Here is a 23190-nt window from a genome sequence, read left to right on the forward strand (position 1 = left end):
GACATGCATGCCGACAACTTGAAACCAGTTTGTGGTTTGAAAATTGCAGAGCAGCGTTTGAAGGCTCGAACTAATGATCTGTTACTGCATGAATTTTAGTCAGCACTGAGCAGCACTATTACTTGTATATTTTGTTGCAGTTAATCTCAAGCACTGCATTCATATATTTAGCAATTTTCTTATATTGCACACCAGATGATAATGATGTCAACCCAAAATTTATGTTTCTTCTTTAATCAAGTTGCGCGATTAGATTTAGGGCATTTACATGTAAATGAAAAAGGAAGAGAAAAAAGACTAGTAGAATTTTGTGTATCCACATGAGATTAAAAAATTAAAAATTTGATCTGAAAAGGAACTTCACTCTAAAACTGAGTAAATAGAACTCATTCTCAGTGTCGCTTCATCAATTAATGTCTGTTGATCCACTATAGGAGGAGCGAAATTTGGTGAGAATCAATAGAACTGTCCCACTTTTGATGTACTGAGGTTAGAGTTTCGGGTAAAAAGCTCGCAGGAACTCGTTATTTAGACTCTATAACGAGGTTCCTCATCGATTTATTTATGAACAATACATCTTCAATCCAAGCAACAATATTGAATGCTAAGCCTTCTAAAACTCTTGAATAGCTCTCCAAAATTGCTTGTCCTACATCCTATATGATGCAAAAAGAAACTTTATTAATATCATATGTAATTCTTCGACAAACTGTGATTCTCTTATGGGCAAAATAGCTCACCTTATTGTATTGGATTTTGCTTGTATCCAATGTTGTCTGTGAAAGTTCCGGATACCGTTGCTTCAAGGTAAACAAGAGAATCTCAGCTCTCTCAGCTAAGACTGTGTTTTTATCACTGCGGTCAATATCGGACATGAGGTCTTTGACCATGTTCCATGATGATTTTGAAGGATTCAAGCATGCTTTACCCCTCCATGTATACATGGATGCCTCAACCCGGTCTGCAAGCTCAAGTGCTTCGTGTTCAGAACTTATATTCAGACAGTTGAGAAGATAATCCGGAGAGAACTTGTTTGTAGAACATTGTGACATGTAGCGATATATTGTATCCCCAACACTTTCTCTCCCGCTCTGCAAATATCATTCCAACAGAAAAAGAATATCACTTATATGATTGCATATTTGACACGGCTTATCTAATTATCTTTTGCTTGGTGGTTTAACATCTACAGGAAAAGTAGTCTGATTGTATTATGAGTTTGTCAGAATCTTTTTGACAGTCCAGAAAAATAACGCACACTTGAATCTTTTTAAGTTGTTTTCACCAACCTTAGGAAGAGATGATATATATGTGTCTGGTATTTCCATCTCAGCAAGAATGCTACTGTTGATAGCCATTGCAGCTTTAAGGATCTGATTGGTGCAATTGCGTTGGTGTCGTAAATGCTTCCTTGACTCGTTAGAAAGGCCTTCGGAAGGCACACAAGGAACCGGCAACCACCACTTCTCTTCTGCACGCTGAGGCGGAGGAATTATCCTCCTGAATGATCCTGAACGTGTTGAATTTCCTGACATGCTACCTTGTTCTGCATACCAAAATTCTGTATCATGGAAACTTTCAAGGACTTCCTGTAAAGAAGACATAAACACTTGCATTAAAATTAAATAAACATTTAGCTAGGCAATCCTAAAAAATTGGTCTGGCGATTAGACAAAGATTGTCTTACAATTAGCATTGCGTCAAGTTTTCTCAATGCTGGAAGGTTGATGCAGATATCAGATCTTGGTCGATTTGTCAGAATCTGGAAAAGGAAAGTTGTTATGACTCGAGTTAGAACCAAAAAAGAGAGAGATATAACTAGAAATCGATTGGGATTTAGTTGAAAGACTGTTACCTCAACAACTGTTCCATCTTTTAAATTTTGTGATGCAGGGACAAACTCAACTATATAATCACATACAGATATAAGGCAATTCATCTCTCTTTTCCACATCAATTTTTTCTCCAGCTGCAGTGGCTCCAATTTGAGGTGGTGGCCAAATACGGAAGCTAAGAATATACACAGATCAAACAATAAGATTATATTGCCTGAAAAGAACATTTTGTATATTAGGATGACCTATGAATTTAAAATGCTTTATGAAATCACCATAGAGATTTGTAATAGCATTCGAGACTGTGACAGCCGTGCAAACTCCTTTCCCACTCCCTGACATGTCTTCACCCAACAATAGCTTTGAAAATCTTTCCTTCATCATCTCAAGTTCTGTCAACATTTCAAACACATTAGGCAAATCATATTTTGCAACTTACAACACGCAAAACCTTCTAAAAAACATCTATTTCTGTCTAGAGCAATTTTTCAAATGCTATGATTGGTGTATCCATCTCAACAAAATCTACTACAGTTCTTACTTTTAGTCCTTAATTTTGAAGCAATTGGTAACTAGATAAGACAAAGTAAGGACATTAAAAAAGCAGCATTGTAACGGAACTTACCCATATCTACTGGTTCTTGATTTTCAGGATCATCATCCATCCCCAGTTTCCATGGTCGAGTTCCTAGTCTCTTAAGTACAGCCAGATCAGGGGATTTCACAGCTGGCCAGCATACCGGAGATGGTGTATCCGAATAGCTACTGTCATATGTAAGCTCTGAAGAGGCAGAGATCTCAGAGTACATCCGTCGATGCCTAAAAGAATCACCACTGATTGTCGAATACGAAGTAGTCTCTGTAGGTGAATTATCAGTTTGATTAACAGAAGATCCTGATGGCTGATATCCCAAATCATAACTCTCATCAGTATCTGCTGCAGATTCCATTTCAAAGTATTTCACAACTTACCCTTAATCTGCAGATGATCACAAACCATACATGCACATATATAAGTACTTATAAGATTTCGATTTATTTTCAAAAGTGAAAAGATTCAAGAATGAACCGGGTAAAATCTTTAAATTTGGGGAATATATCAACTGGCTAAAAAAGAAAAAGCATGAATTTCATCTTTACAAGGAAAAAGCAAAAGATTATCCATGAATTGTCATTGTTTTCAGCTAACTTCAAATAATATACAAAAAATGCTGAAAAAGCAAATTGAAATTCTCTTTAATATCAAACGGTCATAACAATAAATATCATCACAAAACACACACACACACTTACATTTATGAAATTTACCTTTAATATGAGAATACTTTGATTTGAATTTGAACTGTTTCAAGAACTTCCTTCTTTAACTCCTTTCTTCTCGTGTCATTTTCTTGATTATTTGAAAACAAAACAATCTTTTACAAAAGTGACAACTTTTTTAAGCAATGCCCTCTTGAAATATCAGGTTTTGGATCAAATATTTCGAAAACCCAGCTGAGAAGTGTAAAGAAGATGTGAATTGTTCTCGAATCTTAATAGAATTATAATGAAATAAAAATTTGAGTAGTTTGCAGAGGCATTTATAAGTTGAACGTGGGGTGATATTGAACTTCATGATTACAGTATACAGAATACAATTTAATAGTTTACGAGTAATACAATAACAATGATTATTATTTATTCATTTTTTTGTATATATTAGTTGTAGATGTGCATGAACTCTTTGTTAACATTAGTCAACCACAATCAACATTTTTTGTTCCTCTATTATTTTGAGGTTGAGGTTCGGAATTCTAGACTAGATATACCAAACTAGAGGAAACAATATGTGATATTATTTTGTATTTGTAATATTTTAAATTAATTAAATTTATATGTCTTACAGATAAATACACATGGACGATAAGAAATAAATCTGATCGCTCTCACATTTGTAATATTTGAACGTAAAGATCAAAATTGTCGTTTAATGTAATTTATACGTAATAAAATGCATAAAAAACTATCCCGAAAAATCTAATCCTTGGTATTTTCTATATATTTTTTAAGAAATAAATCCTTAGAATATTAAATGTTCTTAAACGCTAAATAAACTTATCTTGTTCATGAATGTTCCAAGTTATATTCCATATGAATTTTGGGTGTTTTGTGTTAATAAGCAGTTGACAAAGAAATACAATATAGCTCAAGACATGCATGGGGTTTCAACTCACGAATGACATTAAACATTTAGAAATCAAAATGGTTGTTGGTTTGGTTGGAAAGGCATTAGGCATGTGAGTGAAACAGAAGGGATTATTTGTCAAATTACAACGTTGAGAATACATACATATAAATATGAGGGACTTCCCAGTTTAGGATGGGAATGGAGATACAGACGTGCATGCCACTCCCAAAATGCTGGTCAATTTAGGTTCAGGCATTGTACAGAAAGAACTTCCCAGTCTGATAATTAAAAATCAGGTTAAGTTTATCATTTATTCTAAGTAGGAAACTTCTCCAAGGAAGAAAGAGTATGGCTAATCATGTCATCTCTTCTCTTATTTGCCAATCAATCAGCTCAGCTTTCTTCCTAATCTCCCTTCTCTTTATAATCATTACTTGTCTTTCTGCAAAAACCAAGTACCCTCCCCCATGTCATATTCCACACTTTCATAATAGAGTTACATATCGAGCCACTATGTTCCCTCTCCGCAACAATTTCTCTTCTTTTTGTTTCAGAATCTCCCTGCGGAATAGTAAGATCAAAATCAATTGTGTTATAACTAGTTTGTACAAAAGCACAGGCTAGCTAGAAGAAGAAGAAGAAGAAGAAAGAATGATAAGGAATTCAGGAGGCTAACATTTGCGATGAACTTGAGTCCTAACTTTATCTCTCCTTTGTAAGAATCATCTTCCAGAATCACATTATATGGAGTCGGTTGCAGTTCAATGACTCCTTTATCATTCCCCTCCACCATTATTCCTTTAAGGTCGATACTGTACCACAAAAAGGTTGTAACAATTATGAATGTTGCTCCTTCAATATGGCCAATGCCATCCACAAGAAAGAAAATTCAAATTATAAAATATAACTAGACTCCGTTCAAAGTTTTAAAAATGATAATATTTCCAATACGGTAATACCCCATACACACACATTTATTTTCTAAACTAATATGGAACCTAAGTTTTCAAGGAAATCATACTGCATACATGGTTTCACCAACAAATCTACCATCTGTGAAGTATTCTGCTTCAATAATTTTCAACTTAAGGTGAGTTATATTTTCCCATTCAGAGGTTGGAAAGGCAAACAAGAATTTCCCGTTCCAGAGAATCTCTTTATGATTAGCTGCTAAAGAACATAGAAACATATCAGTGTCTATAGACATGCGTCAAAATTATAAAAATTAAAGTATCTCAGTGCAAAATTATTAAGAGAAATAAGATAACTCATGCCCACCTCTTGAAATCTTGCTGGTGCCAACTTTTTTCCCACATTCTATGATCACAAAATAGGAAGGTTTCCCTACCAAGTAAAAAAAGAAATAAGCTTTGAGAGTTGGTAAGTAAGCAAGAGAATATATAACAGAAATCAAACTAAAGGATTCAGAAACAAACCAACAAGGTGCTTATGTTTAAGCCCCTTGGCCCCAACAAGAAGGATTTCAAGGATTGCTTCTTTCATTTTAGGGGATGGAGAAGGAAATGTATATTGTATTTATCTTTTGTGTTGCATTTGTTGTTTATATGTAGATCATTTACATAGGGGTTTCAACACTTCACTAAATGGAGTTAAGATGCTATAAGTAACAACTTCTTGGTTTAATCGCATGCAATTAATGATATTATATACAACAAAAGCAAGGCATCAATAACCAGTAACTCACGTTCTACCTGTTAAGTATTTTCTGATTTATATTTATGCTAGCTAAACTTATTATAAATAAAATTTTAGGAAATGAATAAAATATCCGGATATAAAAAAAATTGATATGTCACGAATCTTAACTCGTGGGAGTAGATGTAGAATAGAGAGATTGTTTCCGTTAAAAGTCAATAAGAATCCAGAGTGTGCAACTGATCGAAAGATCTGCAGGTGCAAGTCATCCGGCAAGTACTTGGAATTTGTTGTGACATATGGGTGCACCACATCTTAAAACTAATTTCAGCTGGAATCTAGGCAATGAAAATTTAAGAAACTAGTCAGCTAGCTACACATACAATTTGGTCTTGGCTTCACCGCCTGATTGTGTATGCAAATTTACAAACAACTAGGATGCCGCTTAGAACAATGATGCCACTGATGAATTCAAAAATTGAGACTCAGATAAAACTGTGCAAAATTATTAAGCTTTTCTGCAGCTTAAAGCTCATAAAGGTATAGTTGTTAGGCTTGATCATAACTTAGCTGATAACTTTCATAAATTTATCTAAATGATTGTTTATATTTAACGGAAATAACGAAGAACAAAGAAGCAGAACAAATGGAAAATATGTTTATACCTTGTGCTCTGAATCTGAGAGGAACTACATTGTAAATCAAATCTGTCTAAAATAAAATTAAGTTGGACTTTATATAGAGCCCAATACCTACTCAAAGACTAAACTACCCTTATATTTATTTGATCAATACTCCCCCTCAAGCTAATGAGTGAGAACAAAGTGAAACTCTTAGCTTGAAGATATAAACCTGCACTAACTAGTACATGTTCTTCCAATTGATGACTAGACAATCAACTCACATTCTGGTTTTGCTTTCCATTAAAAGACTGCTTTAACTTCATTTAAGTCCATACTTTGCTTGCCATTAAAGGACCCCAGCTTTGATTGCTATCGAAGGAATCCAGGCTTTGCTTGTCATTTGAGAACAATTGCTCACAGAGCTTTTAAATATTAGCCAACTTGACGCTATGCAGGTTCAACTGTAAATGCTCACAGAGCTCAAACAAGCACGAGTACTCAGTCACTTCAACGGAGTTGAAGTGACCTTTCGGCTTCAACAATATCAGCCAACTTGACACTATGCAAGCTCAACTGTAAATGCTCACAGAGCTCAAAACATGCACGAGTACTCAGTCAAGTCAAGGGAGTGACCTCTCGGCTTCAAAAACCCATAGAAGGGCACAACCCACAAAGGGAACAAACTCAGTAAGGAGCAGCTGGAATATTGGAGAGCTCAAACTTTCCTAGCAAATTCTTTTCTGCAGAGTGCGTATTTCTTCAACTTGCTCTTTTACAGAGCTTTTAAGACTCTTACTTTCTGCACAGAAGTTTCTTGGCTTTATCTGAGGCCTAACTCTAGGTTTTCCGCCATTGATTTCCGCTCATGCTCAACTTTGACACTACTGGCTTCAGTTATGATCTCAGCCAACTCAACATTTGTTTTTTTTTCTTTTTATAGCACTAAAACTCTGATGGTTGTGCATCTCCTTTTCAAATTTTTCATCAACAAGCTTTATTTAAGCTTATTCTGACTTCATAATCATCATCGCTATAGAAACCTCTTCACTTTGAATCTCCAACAGACCATTGTAACTTTCCAGCTCATTCTGGAGTTCCTGTAGTTCCTTTTTACCCTTCAATTTGAATTTGAAGCCTTCAACAACTTCTGCCAGTTTTCCATCTGATTACTGTGCTGGTCTTTCTTCTTCTCGAGCTCAGCGAATGCAGCCAACCTTTCAACCAGGGAAAGATGAGAGTAATGATATGTATAATTTCAGCAGCTATTAGAACTTGAGCCGCTTCTTTTCCTTTTCTTCACTAGAAAGTGAACTGGAAGTAGATGCATGAGCTGCCTAAACCTGTTTCAGAGCATTTTGGCTTTTGAGTCTCTTGAAGTTTTCGTAGCAGCCTCATAGAAAACCCTTTCTCGTTCTAGTCGCTGGTAACCATTTCTTCCGGCTTCTCAATTCCTTCACCTCATCATTATATGCAACTAGAGCCCGCCTATCTTCGTTGTTCCCTTTTTTTAGAGGACTTATTCTGCTGCTTTATTCCAGAGGCTCCACCACTCAACGCTTCACCGTGCTTTGCGAGCTGGATATTAATAAGACTACAGACATTAGGGCTCGGTTCCTCAACCTCTTTTGCAGCCCTAGGCGCTGCTGCAAGTTTCTTGTCGCGCGTTTCCTCTTTACCGTTTTTGTCTTTTCCTTCTATTATTCTTGTGTTTACTTTTTCGTTTTTCCCTTCTATTATCATCACTCTCTCTTTCTTTTGATTTCTCTTTCCCTTCCATCGTTCCATTAGAATTGTCTTTCGATTTAGATACTCCAGTTTTATTCTGTATGCTTCCAGAAACCTGTGTCCATGAATCTCTCAACCAGCTGGCTCCCTGATCCCTTTCCTTCGACATTGATCCTCTTGCTGAACTCCATCATAAATTTTGAATTTTGAGAATCCTTGTCAGCAAAGCTATGTAGAACAATTTTGTTCCTTCCTTTTTTAGTATGCTGGCAACTTCTGGTATAAGCTTCTTTTCATATCCCAGTGGTGGAGATGAAAAGCAGCGAAATATTGTACAATATCACACAAGAAGCAAATATAGCATAATTTTGAGATAAATTCTTGAGTCTTGACCATGCACCCACCATGTTCCTGTGCTCATTCCGACTTCACAACAATACTGTAGATTTTACTTCTTTCCAAAGTCACAATCTCAAACTCCTCGAAACCCAACCTTACCCTAACTGAGGTACAACTTAAGTTGACAATCACAATCTAGCACTTTAATGAACTAATCCGATAGTCTAATATCTAGATCACAAGGCAATTTCCAAGACAAAAAACACACACACCATATAAGGTGATTCCACACACACTTGAGCCTATCAAAAGATAGGCACTTCGGAAACTAAAAGGATCAACTACAATCTAATTTTCTGCTTCCAAAAATCACAACCTTAACTATATCCCAACTCCGAAATCGACCCCAATAGACAAAATCTCATACCTTGACAGCACAAGAAATATATACAAACTTGTATATAAGATGAAAAATGAGACAAACTAAGTCGGGCTTGTTTCTTTGTGGTTCTTGAGTGCAGAATATATAGATACCGAATTGTGTGCACCTCGGTTGGTTATCGGAGTATGTAGCTGCTGTCGTGTCGAGTATGCTGCTTTTGTTGCTGTGTTCCCCTATCTTGCCGCCGAATGTAATGCCTTATTGTATGATATGTTGTACACTTAAATCCTTCAATAAAAAACTTGTATATTTAACTCTTCGACTATAAAATTTATTCACTTTAACTCTTTTCCTAAAATTTCTTCCTATATTACCCTCAAGGGTTAAAGTGTCAAAGGGCAAAATTATAACCAACATATAAAAAGATTAAAGGGTTAAAGTTTATAAAACTTGTAGTTAAGGGGCAAAAAATATACAATCGTCAAGAATAATATTGAAAGAAATTTCAGAAAAAAAAGTTAAAGTGTACAAATATTGTAGTCTAAGGGGCAAAAATATACAATTTTTTCATTCATCATGCTACAAAGGCAGGATTATGATTAGGCCTAGTTATTAGCATCACCTTTTTGTCCAATGCTCGATGGTTTAGGACATTGAGTCCAAATTTTGCACAAAGTAGATGCTCCAGACTGGAGATGATTGGATAACAGTGCCTTGGGACTTGGGTAGCAAGGAGTTCATCTGTCAATCATACCTCGAGAAAAAAGCTCAATGACAAACTATTCATCTCTAACCTGATTGCAGAGTTGGAGATCATCCACATCACTGCATGTCGTAAACAATTGCTACACAACATCAACGATGAAAACAATCTTGCTGCTTCGCGAAGTCCAGGACACTGCTACTTTGAACACACGATTGACATTCGGAAAATTCTCCTTTGATTACCTGGAAGAGGACCTACAAACTATTGACACATGAAACTGTAAGGAAGAAATACAGACGTAATGTGTCGGGCCTCAATATTCTGATCTTAGAAGGAAAGCCCATACACATAAAGGCCCAGGAAAGCTCCATCTACAAGGATAATAAAAGCAGCATACTTAGCCAAAAAGGAGGAGGACAGAAAAAGACTAGGAAGAACACTGATGCAAAGAACCTCGATTGCAACATAATGTCAATGGATTTCCCATCAAAAATTTGTAAACAGCAGAATGTAGCCTATGCTACCCGGTGCAAACTTGTATTCAAGTAAAAAAATGTGGAGAAGTTAAACAGCAGAACAACCAATTCTAACAATACCCAGCACAAGTCTAAACCAAAACTTAAAAAATTGAACTTTGGCCTGTTTGGAATTTCTTAAAATATGTAACTGACTTAAAGTTGAAAAGTGTTGATATGAACCTCGAAACTTATAAGTTATTTATGTGTTTGAATAATTTAGATAATTTTACATATTGATAATGTGTTTGTTAAATTATAACTTATAAGTTATAATTTTTTTTGAAACAAAATTAAAAAGTAAATTATAAATTATACGAATGAATAATAATTTCGATACATGAATATAAAATAAAAAACTAGAAAATTTAAAAACCTAGATAATGATCTAGAGATAAAACTATATAATAATTCTTTCGTCCATTTTTAGTTGCGCGCTCCCTTTTTTTTAATTTTTGAAAAACAATTTATTAATATGATTGAACATAATAATATTATAATTTATTTATAAATAAATGTCGGTTATTTCAATTTGTTTGTAATAAAAGCAGTGCACGTTTCACGTTTTTTATACCCCAACTATTTCTTTGCAATTTTCACACTTTTAATAACTGAAAATTTTAAATAATCTTCTTATATGTAACTTGTCGGGTAATATAGCTTTATAATTATTATATAACCTGAAAAACTGAAATATCAATGATCTTCATTTTCTCTTTAACTTCATGAATATAGATATAAGCAGATGCAAGAACTACGATAATGTGAGAAATGTAAGAAGATCCACTTCAACTCTTACGCTGTGTTTGGTTCAACGGAGGGGAGAGAAATGGAGGAATTTTAATAGAGGGAAGGGGAGGGGAGGGAAAGGATATAATATTAATTCTATTTGGTTGAAGGAAGGCAGGGGAGGAGAATTAACTCATTTTTATGTTTGGTACAGGAGGGGAAGGGAGTTGTTTATAATTAAAATTACATATAAATCCTTTAGAATATATGTAAGTGTTAAGAAGGTGTAAGGTCATTTTGTCAATAAAATTTCTCACCTCCAAAAAACCCCAAATTGGGAGGAAATAAAATAAGACCTATAAGGGATTTTGGGCCCCTTCATTTCCCTCCCCTCCCCTCTAAAAATATGAACCAAACACATTTTTTATTATAGGAACCCTCCCCTCCCCTTCCCTCCCCTTAATTTTCTTCCAACCAAACAGGGGCTTAATGCCTTGCTACTAAAGGATTAAGCAGATATTATTTAAAACCTAATTCCAAAACATAATTGAACCAAAAACAATAGATAATTATGCTTCGAACAAAAACCATATTTAGATTATTTCATGAATAAATACTTGGATGATCTAAGACTTCATGAAATTATCCATAGTAGAGACCAGTTACAAACTGAAAAAAAAATTGGGTTATTTTCTCACAATGTTGTAAGGAGCAATCCTGATTTAAATATTCCTTCTTCTTCAGTCTCCACATTCACATAAATAAAGGTAGCCAATGGTTTCCGACCATGACCTATAAGTAATTTAAGACATCAGCTTCATTATCAATAAATATGCTCACTCTAATTGAAAAGATTAATATTGAATTATGATTACCCATGTCCCATTCTACGCCATATGAAAAGAATTTTTTTGATATTTTTCTGCAAGTCAAATTAATATATCTTTAGTAGTAAGTGACAATTGTGCGTAGATAACATAACACAGAAACCTAATTGGAGTATATATCTAAATAAAATTAAAGATTTAAAATTAATCTACATGTTTATAAGTATCCTAATAAGAATTGCGAGAAACATGTAACATTCATTTGTCCAAAATTCTACTTCAACATTTAATATAATATATTTTCATCAATAATCTTAAGATGTCCAAACAAATTACTCATGATACATTATACAGATTAAATTCAGTCCGGAAAAATTCATGATGTTGGTGTATAAACTTAAACACAATCAAACATTATATATACTTAAACAATTATAAAATAAGTTACAATCTTACATTCTATATAACTCAACTTAAAGTAATTCAATATATATTAATATGTATTAGCTTGTTGGACATGCATGTTACAGGTGACTTAAAAAATCTAAAATTATTTTGAATCACAAGCAAAGATGTGCCTATTGGAAACTTTCCATTATATAAACCCTAAGTTAAAAACAAATTGTAATTGGACATCAGGATATTCAACCTACCTCCATCTGCATCTGATCCATCTTTTGACTTTACCGGGAATGAAAGTTTAACCCTCACATTCAAGACAATTCCTCGATGATTCTATCGAAGTAGTACTTTGTTCCCCCGTTCATAACCTTTAAACCTCGATTAAATAATACTCGATAAATTTTTATCCTCGATTAATTGATAATATTTTATAGTCCCATCTCAGACCCTTTACTGTAAACTAATAATTTGGTAAGTTTATAAAATAATAACTTTTTCTTAAATATATAAGTTCCATATCGTATATAAATTACTAATTTTCCCCAAATTACTAATTCAAAATCTACTCCAAAAATTTCAGAAAAGTAAGGAAGAACTAAAAATATTTTATTAATAATATGTAAATTTTAGTTTTCCAGTCTAATCGTATAATTTGAGATATGTAACTATAAAATATAAGTTATTTTAAATATTATTAAATCATAAACCACATCTTCACAAAAAAATTGAAATTATAATACAAAAATATACACCAAAAATTTCATAATAGTAAGAGAGGAGATATATTAAATATATAGTAAATAATCTGTATGATTTTTGTTTTCTAGTATAATCACGTAAATGATCATAAAACTTTTATATAAAAATTTAATGTAATATTACTCGGCGTCGCCGCCGTTTAAGCATCATAAAATTGAAAATTATAATTATAAAATATAAGTTATTTCAGTCATTGTTAAACTAAAAATTGCATCTCACCATAAAAATTTGAAACTATTAACGAAAATCTACTCAAAAAAATACAGAAAAGTAATTATGTAATAAAATATTTTTAATTAATGTTTTTATTTTTATTAAAGTTAGATTTTTCTATGTATTTACGTATATAATTAGAATATAAACATATTTGATAAAAAAATTATATACGAAAAGTTCCTTTATATTGTCGACCCGGTTATAAATGTAATAATTTGTTTTTTAATCTAATGTATATATTTATATGATTATAAATAACTTAAAAAAAGGTTAAATTTTATACTACCATAACTTTTTTTAGCACCCAATCTCATTTTTGAATATACAATAATTGAAAGAGTAAATAAATCATATGATATCAAATTATCATATCAAAGATGAATCGAAGGAGCCAACATCTTAAGAAGCCAACATTCAACGCGGATGCTGGCGACGATTACAGGATTTTGGGCTCACAGACTTGGCTGGATTCTCCCAATACTTTGTTGATTGCACTGTGGACCTAAGAGTTTGTTCCTTGAAAGAATTTGACAGACTGAGACTTAAGCATCTATTTTTAATCAATTTTATATCCTGGTTTGTGAAAATGAAACTTAACCAATTAATATGGAACTTCAGTATTAGAAGACAACAATTTATTTATCAAATTGATACATTCAAGACTTACCACTTACAAATAACTTTATGCTACATAAATTGTACTGTACATATATGCAATGCATTCTTCAGATTAGAAAGCACAGGTATAACAGAATCATACTCAATCATTACTGGACCCAGATAGTCATGTGGCTAGCAAAATTTATGTCAAGGCACATTAAGTCACTTAAAAACATACCGCTTCCAGGAGTTTCCTTCAAAGCAGACGAAGATAATTTCTTATTTCCTGCTTCTGCTTCAGATAATTGTATAAAGTGCTCAAACTGTGTTTTCATGTTATTTTTTTTCGCAATGCTAAGATCAATGGCATCAGGCAGCAAGTCGGCAATGTCTTCTAAGTCATCTTCATCATATACAAAAAAATCATCATCCTCATGTTGCTGGCTGAGCCAATAGTTATAAAACCATATAGAAGTTTTCATCAATTGTCACCATTCTGGTGAGAAGTCCTCCACTTGACGTAGAGCAGCTAAAATAAAGAGTGGGTCATTTAGATTCAAGGCAGACTTTTATTTAGAGATTCATTTCATTCTTTCCTCTCAAAAATTGAAACAAAAAAATACAATGCAGAGTAGTAACTTACGACTTTGAATTTTTAATTGAGAATGGGGTTAACAAAACCATTTGAATCAGTAGGCCGAGTATAAGTAAGATTGTTCTGAACAACTTTTTCTCTATATTTTCAAGTAGTGCAAAATCAGGATTAGCCTCTAAAATCTTGGGCCTTACTTTAAAAGCTTTCATGCTATATAATTTATTTTGCACGGATTGAACAGTTTTTATATAACTTTGCAATTTGTGAATTAGTTAAAAAAATTGAATGAAGCCATAAAAATGATTAACATATATGTTTAAAATTAAAGGAAAATTAGTCAAAAAATAGAAAAACACTATAATCGATAGGTTATCAAATTGTAGCATGACTTAGAAAAACATAATAAAGTAAAGGGAGACGATGGATACATAAAAGTCTCTGCTTAGAATCTTGAAAATCATAGATAAATAAATTAAAATTCACATCTGCAAATTTAAACTTCACATGTTAAAAAACACATACAAACATGTTTGATTCGTTGTTGATATGCTTTTGTCTGATATATATTTCAGATGTGTGTATCGAAACTTGAAACTTGAACTCAGATGCATGAAAAACAACGGAGAAGGAATATAGATAAATAATCTTTCTGCGAAAGTCGCCGATTTAAAAGTATTTTATTCATTAGTAAGTGATATAGATCCATGGGTTACGCACCTTATGTTTAATGAGTATAATATGAAAGGTTTAATGGAGCCCAATTAAAGTAAAACTTATAATTTGGGGAAGAACAACATTTACAAAAAGGCTAATGGAAGCTTACCTGCGTGCTTCTGAAGATAGTTTTGACTGCACACTGAGGCATTAATTAGATCTGGTTCCACGGAATCAAGAGATACTATCAGCCATTTGATAATTTCGGTAAAAAAAAAGCTTCATATGAACTGGTTACTGAAAATTGTATTGCTAGAAGGTCACGGGCCATCTTTGATAGTATGGGATATTTAGAGCTTTCAGTTCTCCACCAACCCATTAATTCTATATCTTTGGTCAATGGGAAGACCGGCTTTTCAATATACCATTATAATTCAGAATTAGGGGCTCAATTACGTTGTTTAATAAACTCGTATACTCGTCCATGCAATTAAACCCCAAGTTATGGAGTCTCTCAAGTGTACGCGTACGAAAATATTCTTCTTCCGAGTCTGGATTAGAGGGCTTCGAATTAGAAGGCTTAGTTTCAAAAGGTTTCAAAGAGTGCAGATCTTCAAGACTATGCATCTTATAATCATCATATATTCCCCGGATAGCCTCGAGAACATCTGTGACTTTCGAGTTTCCAAAATTGTGGTCATACTTCGAAAAAAGAAAATTCTACATACTTCTTTTTACAGCGCGGATCCATCACAATAGCAATAGCCAATGCCAAGAACATGTCATCCCAGTACTTATCAAACTTCTGTAGAAAATCTGCAGCTAGATCTAACTTGTTAGTACACATAGATTCTTTACTCAAGCTTACCTGAAGCTCACGAAGATTATGTAGATAAAAGCTGGCAGTATGATATTTTGTGAAGAACAACACTTCAACTGCATTATATACGTCATTCACCAGTCTTTAAACACAGCTTATATCACGAAGTAAAATAGCTTATTTGACAATGGAAACTTGTTTTTATCTTACCGATGTTCTCCTTGCTTTGATGTAATTTAGTATATTGACTGAATTCAGCCGCCTAATCTGAATCTGCAAACCAGACGTAGTAGTCACATATGGGATTAGTTAAAAAGATGCAGTAAGGATATGCCAAACGACACTGAAATTAAAATTGACTTGCATTGATTTGATTTGGTCATCATTTTTTCTCTTGAATTTGGAATGTTCTCTCTGTGGAAAAATGAAACCTATATCTTCACTAACAAAATCAGGCGTTTCATCAGCTTCTCCAAACATAAACAGATAGACACGTTTTGTCAAGGGCAGTACAGATTGGTAGGATTCAAATCAGCTTATCCTCAAGGTCACCGCATATTACCCTATTATGTTTCGGGCCAGAGTCATAACCAACCGCTTCATCATCAACATGACATCATGACAATTATTTTCACCCTCCACTATATCACATTAGTGATCATCCTCCAGAAAGTTAATAAAAAAGTCGTACTTATGAAACTGGGAATGTATGCTTACCTTCATCCTCCACTATATCAGAGTGGTGATTATCCAAAGAGCATAGCACAAACACATTATGGAACTGTCGTATTTACGAACCTGGGAATATTTTCTCACTTTAGTATCATAATTAAAATTTTAGCCAAGATACCACAAAAATTGCAAGAATTTATACCTTCGATTCTCTGGCTAGATGCTCAAATCACCAATTTATAACATTAACAAAAGAAAAGAACATAGTTTTGTATACATAAGTGTAAATATGATGCGAAACTCTAAAAATCATAGCCATAATGTTTATAGAAACCTCCTGCTCCAACCTAAGGAAAATTGACCACTACTGAATGAAGGAATTTACGGATGAGCGGAAGCGTGGTATAACAATTATTCCGTAAAAACCATGTATCACACATATAGAAAAACGTATAAATCAGAAAAACGGAGGAATCGTAACCATACCTTGAAAATCTAAGCTTTATAATATGGTTGCTAGCAGTTGCTCCTCAGTGTGTGAAGCACTCTACCGGTATCCATCAAGAATGATCCTCTTCGATGAAGCTTTTTATAAAACCAAGCTTTTATAAAAATGGAGTTTTGGGGAGAGAGAGGAAGAAGATGGAGGCTAGCTCTTCTTAGGGTTTTCACAAAACCAAGTGTATCTTTAGAATGAGCCATCTCATTCTATTTATAGGGCTCTCCTAGGGTTTTTCATAATATATCAATATATATATATATATATATATATTAGCCCCATATTTTATTTTTATAAAATGCTTTAATAATAATTAAAACTATTTTAATCATTTTTTCTTTCTAAACTATTTAGAAAATAATTCTCTCTCTCATTATTTCATCAAAGTGTGACCCTGTAGGTTCAATATTATGCCGGAAGTAGAAATAAATAATAATAAACTTTTATTAATTATTTATATGAATACTAAAATTCACTAAATATAATTAACTGATTAATTATATTTATTTTACATTGCGAGTGATGCTTCTCAACATATCGCGACTATCCGGATAATATGAATTCACTGCTTAGAATACCAAGAACCTGTCAGTGACTAGTTACCGTACAATGAATTCCTTCTACCCTTACAATATACCGATTAAATACAAGGCATGGATCTCGTGTCAGGCCTATCAAATTTAATCATATGATTTCTTATTCATAATGCAAAGTTCATATTAATGCAAATTAGAAACTCCTTTCTAATTTCATACACTCTGACCAGAGATTCCAGAACTCGCATACTAAGAATAACATAGGATATTCTCTTCCTATACTGGAAGGGGTAGATCCTCTATTGACGTTAACTATCTCTATACACAAATCCCTATGCCCAGAATAGACCTAATAGATGTCCTTGAGACTAAGGACTAAACCAAAGCACAGTTCATTATATACAAGATAACTTTAACGATCTCAAGTCTAAGGACACTTGTACAACTATCACTCAGTGAATAACTATTGACACGTGAGTAATCTCCATTAATTGTTCAACTTATCGAGTCATGTTCAGTGAACTTATTCCCTAATAAGCACCTACATACTAGCTATAGTGTCACCACACAAATGCCTATGAGAACAGACATCCTCCTGAAGGGAGCAAGCATAGTATGTACCAATCTTTGCGGATCCACTAACATCCGATTAGTTATCCTATGATCAAGAACTGTTTAAGTCTAGAGTTATCATCTTCTAGATCTCACTATTATAATCTCATTATAATTCTAGAAGCTTTACTCTAAATTATGAAGCATCTTATTTAAAACACTTTAAATAGATAAAGCCCATAATAAAACCTAAACAAGTCTTTTATTAATTTCAATGAAATCAAATATGAATACAAGAAAGTTCTTCCTAACTCATCATACATGATTGGATTTAGGACAAACACTTTCACTGAATTCAAAGTTTAAAGAAAAATAAAATATGTGCGTGGCTACAACTTGTACAATTCTAAAATGAAGATAAATGGAGATGGTCTGATGGAGGCTACAACTTATACAATTTTAAGGAATAAAATGGAGATGGAGGCTACAACTTATACAATTCGAAAATAAAAAATATAGCAGAACTCACCGAATGAGGTCTTTGTTTTCACTAAATTTTTATAATATTGATAAAAAATGCATAATAATGTATATTCAGAGAGGTATTCACCTTCTTTACCATGCTTCTTTTTTCCTTTATCGTGGTGTAGGATAGAGCGTACACCTTAATATCAACGTAGATATTATAAAGAGAAAGAGCAAATTGACAAACCTTAAAAAATGGAGAAAATAAAACCAGATCATCTAATTTTATTAAAAATGAATAAGTTTTTAACATATCAATATTGTATCTAGTAAAAATAAAATTTAAGAATCAAAGATACAAAGTTACAATACACAGCGAATCAATATGAGAAAAAAGATAATAAAAACAAATTCGTCTCATCCAAGGATCATACAAAAGATAGTAAAAATTAATCTTACAAATTGAAACATCGGAGATAACCGTAATCTTGACAGCAAAGCTCTTTTAACATCCACTTTCAACGATCTTTAGAGAATCAACACACGAAAATTGTCATTACTGATTTGAAAAATATAACAAACACATATTGGATATGTATATAATATGTACAAACATATATTACTAAATCACGGGAAGAGGAAGAAAAATAAAAACTAATAGAGAAAATGAGATGTTTGAGATTTAAAATCAAACGGTTGGTGTACATAGCCCATCACCATCTTCTACCTAAACCAAAACTAATATAGGTAAAGAATAATAGTACAAACATATTAAATCTATACAAACAACAATACTAAAATTATATAAGGGAAGGATTGAAGAGAAGAATAAATAGAAAAATGGAAAAAGAAGATTTATGATTTACTAACCTATTTGTTCATTGTGTTGCATTAGAAAATGAAACACAATTAAAATCCGCATATAATCTGCAAAAAGAAAGAAGAAAATGAGATTCTGAGATTTAAAATTTGAGAGAAGAAGAGTAATTAACGTGTATATATCAATCTAATTTAATCGAATTTACAAAGTTATAGTTTATATAAAAAAGTAATTTGAAATTTAAAATTCAAAAATATAACAAATAAAGGAGTATGATAATGAGTGATATGAGAACATCATGGCAATATCTTGAATAATAAATTCAAATTTGAATTTTAAAAAATATCTAGCTTGATTAGTAAATGGGTCAAAATTAACTTAATTGGATAATCTATGAATCTAGTAAAATATGTTAATTGATTATATTTGATGTATACAATTTGCAAAACATAAACATTAGTACATTAAAATTATTTTTCTAACGGAAAATGTTTATTAAAAAATTCATTTTAATATTACTGATAGCCATCTTACAATGACACCTCGTAATTTAAACATTAAAAAATAAATTCTTCAAAAAATATATTATAAAATTAAAATATTTCTTTTCTTGACATATTTTGCTCTAAAATATTTTAAAATTAAATAAAATATTTGAGTTATGGCGTACTATTGAAAATATCTCTTATTTATGAAGAATATATAACCTGTCATTGATAGTTGTCAAAATAAAAAGAAAAAAAAAGGAATAAAAGTTTCATAATGTAGGATTCATATTAGTGATATGTATTTTAAACCTTAAATACCAAAATATTTAGAAATATAAATAAACATTTTTTAACGCAAAAGATTATGAAGTTTTTAGAAATTATGAGTGTGCTTTTAAAAAATTCAAAAAGCATAATTTATCATTAACGTTTTTCTTCTAAAAAAATATATTCAAAAGGTGATTACATAATGAAAGTTTAAAAGCTGATAACTATCATTTATCTATACTAAATATTAGAGTACAATAGTCATTTTACTTGTTGAATATATAAAAGTCAATCGGACAAAAAAAATTATACATGTCATTACACATAATATATTTTATTTTAACTCAAGTTTAATTAAATATTGGCATTGAAATAATTTTTCTATATAAAATATATAAAAAAATTTCTTCAAATAATTGGAAAATAGGTTACTGTAATTGATGTGCATAAAAAATTGTTTTAGAACTATAAAGATTTAAATATTTTAAAAATTGTTAAACTGAAAAATGTAATGATAAAATATAAGTAATTTGAAATATTACAGAATTAGAAGATTCAATACAAACTTCTCGGCCCCATGATGACGCCTCACATTTTAAATATTTTTAAATTAAAAAATATAATTATAAAATATATATTAAATCGTTACTTACATTTATAGCTAAACTTCTTTCATCCTTTTTTTTGACAGTGCCAAGATACACATTAATAAAATAAAATTATAAATTTTTATATAGGTAAATATATACTATAAACAATTGAAAATTATATAATTATTTCCAAACTTTGCATGTTACTAAATAAAATCGAAATTTGTATATTTGTAAAGAAAATATAAAAGATGATAAGTAAATATAAAATTAAAAATTTATACTTTAATATGATTGAAACTACAACTTATCGGTAGGGTAATATTATTATCCATATGTAATGTAACAATCTCTACTCCTTATACAAATTTTTGGATCCCTTCATTAATTCATTCACGTAGATTTCATGATCTTTCATAATATTATGTAAGCTTTGTCCATACTTTTTTATGACATTACTCATAGCATAGCTGACTACTATAATTTAACTACTATAATTTAACTGAATTCTATAATATTTAATCTTTTTTATCATTCATTTCATATTCACTAACAGTATTCACATACATATGTTTAACCTTGTTAATCTTTCTATTATTTCATAATTTTCGAGAATTTCAAATTTCAATCTTTGTTCCTAACATACTGAATCTCAACTACATTCTTGTTCTCTTCCTTAAAAACCTTTGTAACCCTTTTAATCTTGGACTTCACATTTGATACAACCACAACATTTTATAAATTATAGCAAAGGTGCATCTTCTTATTCCTTTTCATACAATGAAATATATAACCTTAAAATTTTAGAAACACCTCAGATATTGTAAATTATTTTAAGCATTGTCAAATTAAAATCCACAATATTGTACGTTAATAAAGAAATTTTCTTAAAAAATAGGCTTTAAAAAATTAAAGTCATATGCTGCTAATACAAAATTTTATATAAAAATTCAGTTCAATATTTACTGGTGTCGCTTTAAGGTGATGCCAACTTTTTAAACACAAAATTTAAGTTATGTTAAACGCAGTTGCTAATTTAGTTAAATGTATAAATATGCATAAATGGCTAAAAATATGTAGCAAACTATTCCAAAACAATTCATAATATTTTCCACATTTTATTTAAGGTAAAACTTAATTTTAGTATTCTCTAAATTTATAAAATAGTCAATTTTTTAAACTATTATCGGACTTACTGTGATTTTATAATAACAAATGTAAGTTAAATTTTTCTACACTTTAATTTAGAATTGGTAAAAAACATAAAGATATAAGAAATTAATGTTAATTGTATGTATGTAGTAAACGAATTTCAAAATGAAATAAATGGGATTATTTGAAAAAAAAATATCATAATATTCAAAATAAAATAATGTGGCAATCGAGTTTTTAAATTTTAATTATTCAGTTAATCTCGTGTAACTTCTATTATCCTTATATACCTTACATATATTAAAGTGAAAAAATAATAGGAGAAAATAAGATATATATTTAGCATTATAGTTAAAATATATTTAGTAGATGTTAATATTTAACATAATTTCTAAAAATAAGTATGTACATGTGTAATATTTTTTGTGAATTTGGTCAACCAAATCAATCTTTGAATATAATATTTGTCACATCAACTGCAGGTGTGCATCATGGAATTGTGCATCCTATAAATGATCAGGTCCCGTGAGTATAAAATTCATTTGCAATAATGATTACATATTGAGCTAAATAACCTACAATCAACAAATACAAATTCTACCTTAAAGTCTTTATAAGTGCTCATCCATGTGTTACCATGTCAACATTATAAATCTTATTAATTTAACAATCCATATTTATATTATTTACATGCATCTTACATTTCTACTTCTTATAGTATATCCACCATAAAGCTCGTCTTTCAAACCAACAGAATCAGACGTCATTAGGGCAATCACTACATTGCCATATTTTTCCGTATGTAGGATCATAACCTTGGTATTGCATTAGTGTTATATACGAGCGACCGGTATCTTGATGGACTTTACTTCTGAAGTTTAAGTTACCATGTAAAGGCCAACCCATATCCGGGCTGGTCTCTTCATCCAAATATCCACCACCAAATCGTTTGGTTGAAGCAGGTCTCTCAAAGTCCATTCTCTGTCTTGATGCACTCTGAGACCTAACTTTAGCCCGGTATGATTCTGTATTGGCCATGTAGTTTGGGTGACCCGTGTAATTGCTAAGTAGTTTTGTGAAAATTCACTACTAACAGGGGTTGCGGGTCCTCTTCTACTGTCCTCTTCTACTACTACTACTACTACTACTACTACTCCTACTACTACTACTACTACTACTACTACTACTACTACTACTCCCCGGTCTAGATGATGTTGAGCATGCTCCAGGGCTGTTTTCAGCAGCCCATGCTGCTGTTTGATCAATTTCATGACGCATTTGCAGTGATTTCAGATGTAAGATCTCCTGACGAATTGAACTTGGGTTTGAACTCTGTGATTGTGTTGAAATCCTTGAGAGAGAGTCAAAAGGCATGAACATGTTTTCATTCTTATTCCAAGCTGGAATATGCTGTGAATTTTGGAAGACTTTGCCACCTCGCCTGATATCCATGCGTGGTTTCCAAGTGTTAACTTCAAGAATTTTGTCACTCTTCTCATCATCAGTTTGGCTGATTTTAGATAAGGTGTCCTTGTGTCTGTTTCACGAATTTTGGTCCATTCATTGGTCTAGCCAACTTGAGCCAACATGAATCCCCTA

General features: G+C 31.8%; 2 protein-coding genes across 3 annotated transcripts; both read right to left on the reverse strand.

Annotated features, from left to right (window-relative positions):
- Positions 1-205: 205 nt before the first annotated feature.
- On the reverse strand, positions 206-2878 carry LOC141661012 (rop guanine nucleotide exchange factor 3-like). 2 transcript variants are annotated; one of them, XM_074467994.1, is made up of 7 exons: positions 2461-2873; positions 2111-2227; positions 1856-2010; positions 1688-1762; positions 1290-1589; positions 741-1091; positions 206-656 (listed from the first exon to the last, which is right to left on the reverse strand). In XM_074467994.1, the coding sequence occupies exons 1-7, from the start codon at positions 2783-2785 to the stop codon at positions 525-527; spliced, it is 1455 nt and encodes a 484-aa protein (XP_074324095.1). In that variant the 5' UTR covers positions 2786-2873; the 3' UTR covers positions 206-524. The 2 variants fall into 2 exon arrangements, with proteins under 2 accessions (XP_074324095.1, XP_074324094.1); XM_074467993.1 differs by having other exon boundaries at positions 1688-2010; positions 2461-2878.
- Positions 2879-4103: 1225 nt separating this feature from the next.
- On the reverse strand, positions 4104-5989 carry LOC141661691 (elicitor-responsive protein 3). Its single transcript, XM_074468696.1, has 5 exons — positions 5439-5989; positions 5281-5346; positions 5031-5169; positions 4679-4814; positions 4104-4563 (listed from the first exon to the last, which is right to left on the reverse strand). The coding sequence occupies exons 1-5, from the start codon at positions 5503-5505 to the stop codon at positions 4408-4410; spliced, it is 564 nt and encodes a 187-aa protein (XP_074324797.1). The 5' UTR covers positions 5506-5989; the 3' UTR covers positions 4104-4407.
- Between the last annotated feature and the right edge of the window lie 17201 nt (positions 5990-23190).

Source organism: Apium graveolens, chromosome 5, assembly GCF_009905375.1.
Source record: "Apium graveolens cultivar Ventura chromosome 5, ASM990537v1, whole genome shotgun sequence".
Classification (NCBI taxonomy): domain Eukaryota; kingdom Viridiplantae; phylum Streptophyta; class Magnoliopsida; order Apiales; family Apiaceae; genus Apium; species Apium graveolens.

Coding starts and splice junctions, on each gene's coding strand:
- LOC141661012 (XM_074467993.1), bottom strand. CDS start 2,785: ATGGAATCTGCAGCAGATACTGATGAGAGTTATGATTTGGGATATCAG. Junction 2,228..2,460: donor TCAAGAACCAGTAGATATGG/GTAAGTTCCGTT, acceptor AAATGTTGACAG/AACTTGAGATGATGAAGGAA. Junction 2,011..2,110: donor TGCTATTACAAATCTCTATG/GTGATTTCATAA, acceptor GTATATTCTTAG/CTTCCGTATTTGGCCACCAC.
- LOC141661691 (XM_074468696.1), bottom strand. CDS start 5,505: ATGAAAGAAGCAATCCTTGAAATCCTTCTTGTTGGGGCCAAGGGGCTT. Junction 5,347..5,438: donor TAAACATAAGCACCTTGTTG/GTTTGTTTCTGA, acceptor TTTACTTGGTAG/GGAAACCTTCCTATTTTGTG. Junction 5,170..5,280: donor CACCAGCAAGATTTCAAGAG/GTGGGCATGAGT, acceptor GTTCTTTAGCAG/CTAATCATAAAGAGATTCTC.